General features: G+C 44.2%; 1 protein-coding gene across 6 annotated transcripts in view; it reads left to right on the forward strand.

Moving 5' to 3' along the window:
• Positions 1-3141: 3141 nt before the first annotated feature.
• Positions 3142-13274, forward strand: part of NFIB (nuclear factor I B) — a 182094-nt gene continuing 171961 nt past the window's right edge. The window contains exons 1-2 of one of the 6 annotated variants that reach the window (XR_014270170.1): positions 3142-4016; positions 10277-10808. Coding sequence is in view for 5 of the 6 variants with exons in the window: in XM_082497099.1 (XP_082353225.1) it covers positions 3987-4016; positions 10277-10808 (562 nt within the window). In the remaining variant the exon portion in view is untranslated. The remainder of the gene's footprint in view (positions 4017-10276; positions 10809-13274) is intronic. The other 5 variants (XM_082497099.1, XM_082497100.1, XM_082497101.1 and 2 more) reach the window with 5 other exon arrangements.

Below are 13274 nucleotides of genomic sequence, written 5' to 3' on the forward strand. Positions count from 1 at the left end.
CTGGTGTGAAAGGTGCGTTTTCTTCCTGAATGCTTATTTTTGTCCTGAAGTTTTTTGGCACCTGTGTGCGTGTGCCCAGCTGTGTGTGTGTCCGGGCGTGTGCTATCAGTGCTGGTGTCACATCCCGCCTGGCCCCATGGAGTCGACAGCAGCTCCCTGTGTTTCTCACCAGGAAGGTCCAATGGAAACTGCTATTTTCTTAATTGCCCACATTGAACTGATAGGTGAACTTCCAGACACAGTGTGGAGGTTGGCATAGCTCTGGCAGTCAGGACAAAAAGCAGCTGTCCCCCAGCCCAGAGCTTCAAGGGTAGAGAACTTGCACCAGTAGCAGGGTTTTTCATTTGTGGGGTGGGGAGAGAAGGGTTTTTAGGGGGATGGAGAGCTAATGCAAGGCAGGACTTGGAAGCAATTGAACCACTTTCCTACAAGGTCTCCCTGAATGCCAGGGCAGTCACTGGGGCTGGTGTCATTGCTGCATGTTTCTCCAGGCTAACCGGGTTCCTACATACCTATTTATGTACCCCTGCAAGGAAGTGGCAGAAAGTTGCTCTTTATCATTATTTAAATGGAGTTCTTTCTCTGTTCTGGAAGAATCTTTAGCTTGCTTTCCTATGAAAGGAGCTGGGGGGAGATTGCAATGGGTGGGTGTGGGTGTATAGGTTTCTCCCAGGACAAAGCCTTCCTCCTGTATGGGTTCCCACTGGGATTAACCAGGAGGAGCAAGAGCCGAAACATGCTGACTAGGTGCCCAGTTCAGCCTGCTTTCACCAATGCACTGGGAGCCTGTGGGTCAAACTGGAGGCAAACCCATGGCAACCTGCACCATGCCAGCCTTGACTCCAAGCTCATGCAGAAGACAAGATGCTGCTTGACCCATGCTGGGCAGGCAGCTCCGTTTCCCCCAGGATGCCTTCACTTGAGGGGCTGCTCAGTCCTGGCCAGCAGACTGGCTCTGGGGAGGGTCTGGCTTTGCTGTGACCCCCAACAGTGCTATTTTGGGACATACTGCAGGGCTGGCTGGGCTCAGCCCCCCTTGTCCCCTCTGGGTAGGAATGCAAACCCACCCTCAGCAGGCTCCTGTGAGGATGCCAACCCAATCTCACCTGGACTCTACGCCCCCTTGCAGTAGTGGGGGCTCCAGAAAGCATCCAGCTTGGTGCCTGCCCTTACCATGCTCCATGTGCTTTTTCCTGCTTGCCTCTCCTCGCTCCTGGGACCGTGCCAGATGGTTCTTGCTTTTCATGCACAGGTCTCTAGCGCAAAGGGATCCCTTGGCCAGGGCCTGGGAGGGAGTGGGGCCTTCTGGAAGCCCCTGCCTGGGAAACGGGAGACTTCTCACATCTACGCAGCTCACAGGGGCAGCCTTGCTGACGAGGTGTTGGGGGCTTGCCCTGATCCTCGCGGAGGGGTGCGAGGGAGAAGGGAGGTGGAGGGAGGTTATTGCAGTTTTACATCAGGTCCGCAATAATGGCTTGTTGTGTAAGAGTTCAAGCGCTCAAAGAGGTGTGTTCAAGGACGTCGGTGCATTTGTGCCAAGGGGAATGTCTTTTCTGGTAAATTAACTCCAGTTAAATTGAATATTTATTCAAAGGGAAACTCCAGTATTTAAAGCTGGTGTTATCAGCTTTTTGCAGTGTCTGGGTAAAGGAAAAGATGATAGGATTTGGGGGGTATTCTACACCAGATATGAAAATAAATTTTGCTCATTGTGGTTAACCCCGCGTTTGCCTCATCCCTTCTTGCCCAAGTGTATGCTCTGAACTTGTCACTTAGCAATGTGGTCTGTAGAATGGAAAACCCGTGGCTGTTCCTCGCTACCTGCAAATCGGAGGGAACCGGGCGACTGCAGCCAGGAACCGAGCTGCAGGATGCGGCGTGGATTCTGCAAGGGTTAACGCCGTGGGCTCTTGCTGTTTCCTTTGACATTACCTGTCTTGTACGGGCTCCCTCCTTCCCGCGCCCATCCCCCCGTGCTTCTTTTGGTTTGTAAATTTATGGGAATTGCAGCTGGTAGACTTGGCAAGCTCCCCTCATTAAGAGCCCTCTTTGAAAATGGGCTGTGTTTGAGCATTTCCCTAATGAGGACAGGACGGGGTTAAAAAGTGACCATTTCATGGTTGACTTGAACCTGCCTACTTTCCTTGATGTGTCGTTGTGAAATGCCTGACGTGAATAAACTCTCACTTTGGGCAAGGAGGATGTCAGCGGGTCCCTCCAGGACGCCGCCGGGGGCTGCGCACCGGCACCGGGAGGCAGTGCCGGTGCCGCTCAGCCGCTCCTGCCCGCAGAAGGCACCGGCAGTACTGGGGATGGGGGTGGGGTGGTGAAAGGGGGGTCGCACACACCGAGCAACCCCTCCCCAGCTGTGCACTGCATCGCAGCCCTCCTCGCTGCGCCCGAAATAAGTTTCGTTCACTACCTCCCGTCGCCCTCCCCACCATCCTTCCCCATCTCCCCAAGTAAAAGCTGCCCCGGGAGAATGAAACCAGACCCCGCGCCCTGTTACTGCCCGGGAGCTGAGACCCCCCCGCTCTCACCCGGCATCAGCCTGCGGGCGCAAGGACAGTCGTTACCAGCGGTACTGGGCAGCCCCCCCCCCCGCCCTTTCCCTTTGGCGGGGCGGCGGTGGGGCTGCACCCCCCCCTCCCCCGCGGCGGGGCGGAGGCTGCGGAGGGGGGGAACGGGAGGGGGCGTCTGAACCCCCCTGACAAAATCGGACCCCCGAAAGGAGAAGGAAAAGAATCCTCCTGCAGATGGCAGCCCCCCCGCCTCTTCCCCTGCCCCCTCCCCCCCCCCCCCGCAACTTTCTCCCACCAGAAGAGACGGAAAATGAGGGATGTTTGCAAAACGTGCTAGTTCCTTCTGCGGCGTTAGGTGGTGATTAATAACGAGGGAGGGCAGGGGAGGGGGATCTGGTGGAGAAGGAATGTGTTTGCAGGAGGAGGAGGAGTGTAAGCGGTGATTGTGTAATTAAATAATTAAAAAGAGGAAAAAAAATACTTAAGTCTCATTTGGGGAGAGAGAGCTGGAACGGGGTGCAGAGGGTGTAACCGGTGAATCTTTCAACTTCCAAGTTTTGCAGAGTGTGTGTGTGTGTGTGAGGGGAGACGGACGGACGGACGCACGCGGACACACACACACACACACACACTCTCACACGACACACGGGAAACGGACGCGGCGGGAGCAACTCGTGCGGCAGCGCCAGGCTGAGATTTGCCGTTTGACACACTCACGCACCCCCACACATCCGCCCCGGAGATCATTTTTATTACTCTTTGGGGCGCCCCCAGAGCAGCCCCCGGCCATCGCCCGCCGAGCGCGGAGGCAGCGGGCGAAGGGCCGCCGCAGGAGCCCGCGCGCTGCCCGCCCCGCCGCGCGCTCCCGCGCCCCCGCTGCCTCCTCCGCGCGCGCGCGCGCGCGCTGCCGTCCCGCATGGTCGCTGCCCGGCGAAGTTTCGCCTGCCATCACTCTCCGGGATTTTCCTGCTCCGCTCCGGGCTCGTAACCTTGAACTTTCGAGAGCGTGGCGGTGACAGTGCCGTAATCACCCACCGCCACCACCAACTTCTTCTTCTTCAAAAAAAAAAAAAAAAGCCAAACAACAACAAAAAAATCCTCCCGCCCACCCCCCCTCCTCCACCTCCCCCCCCCCCCCCGAGTCCTTCCCCCCTCATCTGCAAAACAACCACCAGCAGCAGCAGCAGCAAAAGCGAGACTCCTGCGCCGCCGACTACAAGAGGGTTAAAAGTGTAGATTGGATTTCACCCCGGGAAATCTAGCACACGGAGTGAACTTGAATCTTTGGCTATTTAAGGAGGACTGGGGTTTGTTGTGAAGTTGTGGTGATCCAGGGCAGAGCCCCGTCCTGATTGATTTCATCTTCCTTGAGTCTCAGATGACTGTAAAATGAATAGATGAAATTATTCCTTTTTGAGGCTTTTCTTAGGGGCTCTCCGGGCAGCGCGTTCTCAAAGCGAAGTCATGATGTATTCTCCAATCTGTCTCACTCAGGTATAGACGCGTTTTACTTAATTTATTTTGTTGTATTATTTATTTATTTTCGCGTGTTTTAATTTTCACTTTTATATGTATGTGAGTTGTTACTGAGTCATTGCTGGTAGTTGTAACGGGTTAACGCACAGTTGTAACTGCTTGTCAGATCCAAACTCCTCTCGCAGGAGAGAAGAGTAGAGAATAAACTGTACCAGGCCATTGTTTTGGGGGAGACCCATTCAAAGTGTCACCCGTAGACAAATACTGCTAATTGTTGGTGCATAAGAAGTCAAAGGTTATCATAATGGAAATAGCGCATAATTACGCTAAAAAAAAGCGGGTTTGAGAAGTATTGATTTGATTGGAACCAAACGATTTGCTCTCTTTTCAGCTCGCCGGCGCACGCAGAGCCTAATGAAAGGGTTTGAAAGGAAAAGTGCATTTTTTGACAAAAAAAAAAAACAAACCCAAAAAACAACAAAACCAACCAACCCCCCAAAACCCGAGCGCCCGCCGGTGCGAAGTAATCCTGTCTTATGCTTAATTAATAATACGTAGCCTGCCAACAATGAGGGCGATGCGAGCGGGGATGACCGGGCTGTGCAGCATTTTCTTGCCGCGTTACGCAGGGGCAATGGCAATTTTCCCCCCTCCCAGCTAAACTGCCGCTCTGGCGGAGGGGGCTGCACACCCTCCCGGGGCAAAGCGGGGGTGGAGTGGTGCAAAAAAATCCCGCCGGTTTTCACCACCGCCCTTCCAGCCGCTTTCCAAGCCCGGCCGGCGGCTGTCAGCGGGACGGCGGGGAGGGAGCGGGGCCGCGGAGCGGGGCGCGGAGGGCAGGGGGAGGCGCGGAGCAGGGGGCAGCCCGGGCGCCTGGGGAGTATGGGGGGGGTCTCCTCCGCAGCAAAACGCCGTTTTTGAGATTTGAGGGGTTTAGGGGAGCAGGCTTGGGAAGTTCCCCGGGTGCCCCCCCCCGGGCGTCCTTGCCCGGCGGAGGGTGATGGGGAGCCAGCGCCCGGTCACCGGAGCCCGTTGCGGAGGGTCAAGGCGGTCTGTAAAGCCAGGGGATAGTTTTCAGAAGCTTTTGTGAAAGTCTGTCTTAGGAGGATGTGATGTAAACTGATTAAGCGATAACTGCTTGCTTCCACATTGGTGCAACAAACAGCTAAAGAAGCAGAAAATGTGCGAAAGTGGCGTCTCATGCAATGCTGGTATTCAGCGGCCGACGATGCACTTAACAGTTGCACGGTGAATAAATAAATATGATTTAAGTTATTCCACAATTAGAAAGCATTGTAATTCAAAAGGACTGAAGTATTCATAAATTGTGAATGAAGATGGAAACAATGATAAGGCTTATTCAGTGATTGGATACAGTCCTGTAGCTTTTTGGCTGACACATTTTTTATTGTTTATATTTTGTTTGGCATCTAAGTGTGATTGACTTAGATATGGATATTTTCAGCAAGTAAACGTGAGCTGCAGTGGAGCAAAGCTGGAAAAGAGTACTGTTGAGATACTCCTTCGTCAAAAGAGAAATGAATGCATGTAGGAAGCGTTTTGTGTACTAGCTACGCACATGCTTACAGGTACATGCATAGAAATAATTACTTATGGTGGAACCTGCAATTAGTAAAAATTAATTCTGTGTGGGCTGTCCATCCTGTGAAATTATTGACAGGCAATAAGACCTCTGCACCAGACTATAAACCCGAGAGTACAACTTAAGAAAGCAATTTTTACATTGGAAACACGCAAATTTTTACCACCACTTCTGTTGCAGCGGGTAGTTAATTTAGTTGTTTCCTGCTCTAATGACATTTTTTTCCATATGTTTGCTTTTTGGACTCACAGATGTAATAGATTTCCTCATTCTTTACAAATCTGTATTAAAATACTGTGCGCAGGTGTATACAAAAACACAACATTGTACTTCTACAGCCATAAATACAAGAAAGCAATTCCTGACTTTCATGCGTTGATAACTTCTCCATAACACTTTACAGTCATGCTGTATCATGTGCCGTGCAGAGACAGTTCCCATTTAGTGGAACATACATGGAACACAGTTGCAGCAAATTGCTTTTAATTGGAAACCTTTCTCTACCTGTTTGGAAGGATGAAGGCATTTTAAAAATCATCTTTCCTCTCCATAAATTAAAAATTAATATTACACTGGCAATGAGAATTTATACTTTCTGTTATTTATTTAAAGCAAAAGATTGATTAATCTTATTTTTAGTTGGAACTGAGTTAAAGTAGTACTGCCAAAACTGTTCTCTCTATTGTGTTCCCCGTCTCTACGCTCTTAAGATGCACGTTGACTGTGGTAGTGTACGCTCAGAAGAAAATATTTTTATAAAAGTTCTAGACACAGAACACCTGCTTGGACCGAGCTCCTTGCAAAAGCAGTAGTTCAGTTTGTGCTGAGACAGGGCTGAAGCTCCTTTTAGAAACAAGTCTAAAATCCAAAGTACAGCTTTAAGACAAACCTTGGCAATTCGAATTTTACCCTTCACGCTTTCAGTAAAAGTTTGGTTGGCGTAAAATAACTCCAAGGAAGAATTAAGACGTACCAAATGTGATTTGATTTTTTGGGGGTGCTTTCCTCTCCTTCCCACATGCCTCTTTCCCCCTGGTTTGGAATGAGCATAAGCTGCATTTATCTCTTGCTGAGGCATGATAGGATGCAGTTACTGCATGCCTTTAAACTCTTGGTCTCTTTTTGTATTTTTGCCGTCGTTTATTTTTATGTTATGGTGGTCCAGGAAACTCAGAATGTGTTGTCATTTTCTTTTCCACCGAGAATATGTTGTTTCATTAGGCATGGAGAAAATCCATGCAGAGTACATGAAGTTTTCTCTATAAAATTTCTAGGTTTCTGCCTGGTACATTTATTGTATCATCCTCAGTTCAAACTTGCGCGAATTGATACCAAGTTTATAAAACTGGAAGGTAGGAGAAGGGCGTTGCATTTCCCCTTTACCTTTCCGAAAAAGAAAACCTGGCCTGTCTATCATCATTAGACAACTGCTATTTTTTCCTTTATTTACAAGCTACATAGGTAATACCTAGTAACTTCCATTTTAATTTAAATCGCCAGTGCACAATGGTTCACCTGAGCCATTTGATATGACATTTGAAAATCTTACCTCCATAAATCACTTTATTGCAAGAGCAACTGTGGCACATGGGTAAGTGCCACATAAAAAAAAATATTTCAGTATTGCCTGTATGAATATTAAGTGGTAAAAAAATCAAATTCTGTAGATGGCTTTTTAGGAGGTTTAGTGGAGAACGTGTGTGATTAATTGCAAATCTCCATTTAGGATCATTTTTATGGGCACTACTTCTTGTCAAGTAATGTTTCATTTGAAAGGACTCCAGATGCACAATGAATCTTTCAAAGATACCTGATAATATTGCTTTAGAACAGGATGTTCTTTGCTGTGTTTCTCCTTCACACACTTTCATATATATTTGTATCTTTACATCTTGATGATATTATGAAAGAAAAGCCTGAATACAGTTAATACATTTTTTAAAAGGGTTGTTTTTTTTTTTTTTTTTTTTCTTTCACTCGTTGAGAAGGAAACATTCAGCCACTACAAACTGGAATTTAAAAAGTGGAATTTTTCTCTATAAAATTTTCATAGATGTAAAATGCTATAGGTAATTTTTGGTAATACTATGTGCATTACCTAAAGACGTAGCCATCCCAAAACAGTTTTTTGATGTTCTTCTTAAAAATGAAAACTAGGTGTATAGTATTCTGGTAGTGTAGAATTTTTCCACATTAATTTGATTGCCATTTAAAGTTATAAATGCTGAAGTCTGTTTAGGTGTAGGAGAAATCATTGTATTGGGGCAAAAATTCATTTCTCCCAAAGCTCTTCAGCCCCCTGCCTTTGCCCCACCTTCAGCCCCAGCTGTTAGAATTTTCAAAATCTGTAGTAAATCCGTTTTATTCAGTCTAAAATGAATTGTAAGGATTTAACACTGCACAGTCTTTATGCTTATGTTCATATATTTTTAAAATTTTATTTGAATACTTCAATTAAGATGACTTCTGTAGAAGAAAAAATAAACTTTCTTTAGTAGTTATAATTGAGGGGGAAAAAAGCATGGCATCAGAAAGTGTATGAAGATAGGGAAGTCTTATCATGGGCTGTGGTTACTCAGAGCAGTATTGCCTTCCCACACAAAGAACAGATTGTGGTTTAACTCTTTCCATGGCCTAGTTTTATGTGCCAGTATAGTATCGGAATTGTTCAAATCTCTGCTGGAAACTACTAATCAGTTTAATTATTGCCTTTGTGGCTCTTCGTCAAGAATCATACTGTAATGCAATTATTTATGTCCTGAATTATCTTTCTATATTGTCTCTTCTCTCTTCTTTTTTCTTATTATTTTCCTTTCCTTTCCCCCCCTTTTTTTTTTTTTTTTTTCTGTGAAGGTAATATGGTCATAGGTAAACCACTTGGAACTTTTCTATTGTTTGATTTGAGGACGGTGAGGGAAGAGAGGTAACTAGATCTAGTGTTTTTTTTTTTTTTTTTCCATTCAGGGAATTTTCAAGTTTGTTTGAAATTTGGAGATTTAAATACTAAATTCTTGGCCTGAAGCTTCTACAGTGGCAGTCTGAACTCTGTATAATTGAGACCATTAGTTATACTTTCATCATTTTTACCTAATGGAGTTAATCGGCCTATTGATTAAACATCATTCATTCCTTGTCTAGCGGTGTAGGTAAAATATTAGTTTTTTGATTGTGTTCTTGAGTATAATTGTATAAAAAAGGTTCGGTTTTAGTTTGATTGCACCATGCCCCTCAGTATGATGAGCAATCTGCACGGTATTTAAAACTAGATATGCCTGCACACAGGAAGAAAGATACCTCCCCTAAGGTTTCCCTTCCAAACCAAAATACAGCAATGTTTGATAAGCAGATCGTGCTGTTTTAAACGGCGGATTTGCTCAAGGAAAAGAGGCATTAGCTTTTGGGAAAGGCCTATTTAGATATTAACATGGATGTGTAGGACGGTACTTTACGCAGACAAAACGAATTAATTTAATTGCTATAGGATGTACTTGTAGATGACAACTAAGCATTACCTCCTTAATGCAATCCATATCGCTGCTAGGCAGAAGATAAGAACTTGCAGGTGAAGCCAGATGACAGAGAGGGATATTTTGGAACTGTAAATAAATTGCATGGATTTCACAAAAGCAGCATTTGACCAGCGGTGCACTCGTAATGTCACTCTGCCACAGCATGCAGAAACACAAAGAATGCAAAGTTTGTGCCAAGTTGCCATTTTTCATTGTACACCTCAGATTGATTTTTAAGGGGTTTGGAATAATTGCCACACTCATGTGATCAGTTAACAAATTAACTGACTCTGTGGGGCTTCAGAACCCACAGCGGAGCTGCCGGAAGAACATAAATGTAATTTTTGTTCTCAACTTCATAAACTTTTATTTTACAGGGTTTGGGGGTGGTGGGAGGGAAGCCCGAAGAGCTGAAAGTACAGAAGCTTCTGTTCAGGATTTGTATACGACACGCTGTGTCTTTTGCCCGCTTTCCCTTACTGTATACTGGTTTCTCTAGTTACCACCACTGGAATGGTACTGAAACAGTGCTGGAATGTTGGACGTTTGATAAGAAAATGGATCAAGTTTAATGGCGCATGCTCTTTGTGCCACCAGCAGTCTCTTGCTGAGAGCATGCTCCAAAAGCGGGAACTGTGTGGCATTACACTGAGCATGTATATGCTTTGTGTTTCTGTGCCACAGAGAAGAGAAATGAACTGTGGCATTCGCCTCAGCCTTCTGAACGTTTCTGCTCAGATTTTTTAAAACCGCACAGTGTCCTCTTTGTGCAATGGTACTTTTCTTGATGTTAGCCATTCACGCAGATATTTAAATGTTAGAAACAAAACATCTTGATAGCATCTCTTTTAAATGATGTTATCTCTGCAGGGATGAAGTGAGGGGAGGCATACAAAATAAAATCTTCACATGGTTGTTTCAAAGAGTGAAATATAGGGAAAATACGATTCTCTGTGAATGTTTTGTCTGCTGCCTGACAGCGGTAGTAATTGCATAAAAAGGTGTTATGCAGAAATTTGCGTAGATTTTAAGTGTTTATTTTCTTCGTCTTGGATTTCGCTTTAAGATTTTCAGAAACCTTTCTTGATACTGCTTTGATTATGAGGACTTACTGACTTTGAGTTTTCTTCTTCTCTTCTTTTTTTTCCCTCCGCTTCTTTCCACAGGATGAATTTCACCCGTTCATTGAGGCACTTCTTCCACATGTCCGTGCAATTGCCTATACTTGGTTCAACCTTCAGGCTCGAAAACGCAAGTACTTTAAAAAACACGAGAAACGAATGTCGAAGGATGAGGAAAGAGCAGTCAAGGATGAGCTACTTAGCGAAAAGCCTGAAATTAAACAGAAGTGGGCATCCAGGCTCCTGGCCAAGCTGCGCAAAGATATTCGCCAAGAGTTCCGGGAGGATTTTGTGCTCACGGTGACTGGGAAGAAGCACCCATGCTGTGTATTGTCCAATCCTGACCAGAAGGGTAAGATTAGGAGAATCGACTGCCTGCGACAGGCTGACAAGGTCTGGCGTCTGGATCTAGTCATGGTGATCCTGTTCAAAGGCATCCCCTTGGAAAGTACGGATGGAGAGCGGCTCATGAAATCCCCACATTGCACAAATCCAGCACTTTGTGTCCAGCCACATCACATAACAGTATCAGTCAAGGAGCTTGATTTGTTTTTGGCATACTACGTGCAGGAGCAAGGTAGGAAGCAGATTGTCGTCTTTCTATGTCAGTATGTCAAACTCTGATTCCAAGTAGCCCCGTTTCCCCTATGGGCTGGCTTCCAGTGAAACATTGTTCTGTGGTGTTCTGTGGTCTATAGACGTAATGTGGGTACATATCCATATGTAAATCAGCATGTATACGTATATACTTACATACACACACATTCCTACAGACCTGTGTAAATGACATGTATGTTTGACACACCTGCCTTGTTCCCTTTCAAGAGAGAGCGGGACGTACCAAAGTAGTACTTTAGTTCTGCTGAAGTTGCCTTTTTTTTTTTTTCTTTTGTGTCAAAAAATGGCAATATATTGTGTAGTTTTTCCAGTCGTGACTTCAGAAAACATTCTCCTTGTTTTTCAAGTTGGGTTTTATTTTAGTTCCCCCAGTACTGCTAGTAACAGATGCAGGTATGTGCAATTGCACAATCACAATAAATACTACAAATATTTATTATTTTATTTGTGGTTACAAATAATCAAGAATTCATCCTCAAACTGATGAACCTACTATCCCTTTGAAGAGCAATTGCAGACGTTATCACGTCTATAAAATAAAATATGAAAAAACTTTAGCACAGAAATACTGCTTTGTAAATACCATATGTAGTCAGAATTATAGCATACAGTACTTAATGTTTTATTAATACTCGACACCGCTAGCTCATCTTCCCTATCTGAGATTTAAAAAAAAGATCCAGGTTGTAACATTTCGAGAGAATTTTCCATGAAAATGGAAATTCATAATTACACTCGTATACTTAATTTTATTTTGCAGATAATTGAAATGTGGAAAACTGCAGCAACACTATGGAAAAGCTTCTTAAACTTAGTTTTACAGAATGAAAATGAAAACAGGGCTTCTGATAATCATGTATGAGGGAAAAAACTGCTAGTCACATTGCATATTCAGATAACAGTACTCGTAGGCAGGTTTCCTGAAATTGTAAATGGCTGTAAGTAGATAAAGGTGTTTTTTTTTTTTTTCTCCGATACTAAGCCTTCTGAAACGCTTTTTCTCTGTGAAGGGTCATTTTGGTTCTTTCTGGTGATTATACCATCCTCTAGACGTCTTTGTATTGCTGACTGATCAGCAGTAATAAAACATTTCTTTTTTAGCCGCAGATCTCAACTAGGGAAAGTTTGACCGGCCGCAGATGGTGGGCCATTTCACAACTTGGCCTGGTGGTAGGCAGGAATGGCCTGCAGAAGGGCAGATGGCAGGCTGTTGTTATCTGATGCCCGGTACATAACTGTGGGATTTAACGGGAAAAAACAAACGGAATGGATTTGGTTCGCAACAAAAAAGTAAAATTGCACGTGTCTTCGTTCGGTGTGCACCCATTCTTTAAAAGAACAGATACACACCGCAACCTTTTTGGTTTTGGTGAATTTGTCTTTTAGCATTTACTCACACAAGTGGAGCACGATGTTTACGTGAACGTATAAATAGGTTCAATTTTTTCAATTATTCTTCATGAAAAAATACCGTTTATTGTTTTGTTTTGTTTTGTTTTTGTTTTGTTTTGGTTTGTTTTTTTTCCCTGCTTGTATTTTTTGTATTTTTCTCTCCACAGCAGTAGAAAACATTTAGATGTTTTGTAGCGACTTCAAGTAGCTGCAGAGTCTGGTAAATCTGATCCCCAGTAGCATAGGGAGAAAGATTTCTTCGATAGCATTAAACAAAATAGCTTAATTAGAAATAATTTGTACCTTTAAACTCCTTCTGTGAAGAGAAATTCAAATGATATTTTGAATGCAAATATTGCAAGACGTGGCTTACTGATTAATTCTAATGAATTTACCTGTCTCTAAAAGTCAAAACTACAAAGGGAGGCAAAACAGTTTAAGTAGCTCTTGAGCCGAAGAAGCTGGGGTCAGAGTACTCTTACACACTGTCAACTTCTAAGTTGTTGGAAGCTTGAGCAACTTGAAGTGGGAGAAGGAATTGCAGGGCATAGCTGATTTTATTGATTTAAATGGATTGTGAGAATGTGAGTTTATTTGAAACACTTGTCTAATCAGAAATGAGTGAGATAAGCATGCTGTAATATTATAACTTTGAAAGTTACATGATGCTACTTTGAGAATATGCTGGAAGATGAAGCTGTCGAATTTCTGTGTACCAAGTCACCCTTAGTAGACCCTTTTGTTTGTTGTAAACTGCATGTATTTTGTGTCTGTCTTGCTGCTTCACAGTAAACCTTCCATTAACATCTGTTGGCTGTCTTCTTGAAGAAGTCATATTAAGTTATCTTTGTGGGATTTTTTTTTCTATTTTGTCAAACTTTGATTCTCTGTCCTCATTGAAAGAAGGTTATTTGTGGCACTTTGTAGTGCTCTTAATCAAGAGCACCAGGCTTTGCAAAAGATAAGCGTGAAGTCAACCAAAATGCTGCATTATACACACGCTGTTCTGCTTTTCATTTTTCTTTTTAAATAT

The sequence above is a fragment of the Vanellus vanellus genome (genome assembly GCF_965231255.1).
Source record: "Vanellus vanellus genome assembly, chromosome: Z".
Lineage (NCBI taxonomy): Eukaryota > Metazoa > Chordata > Aves > Charadriiformes > Charadriidae > Vanellus > Vanellus vanellus.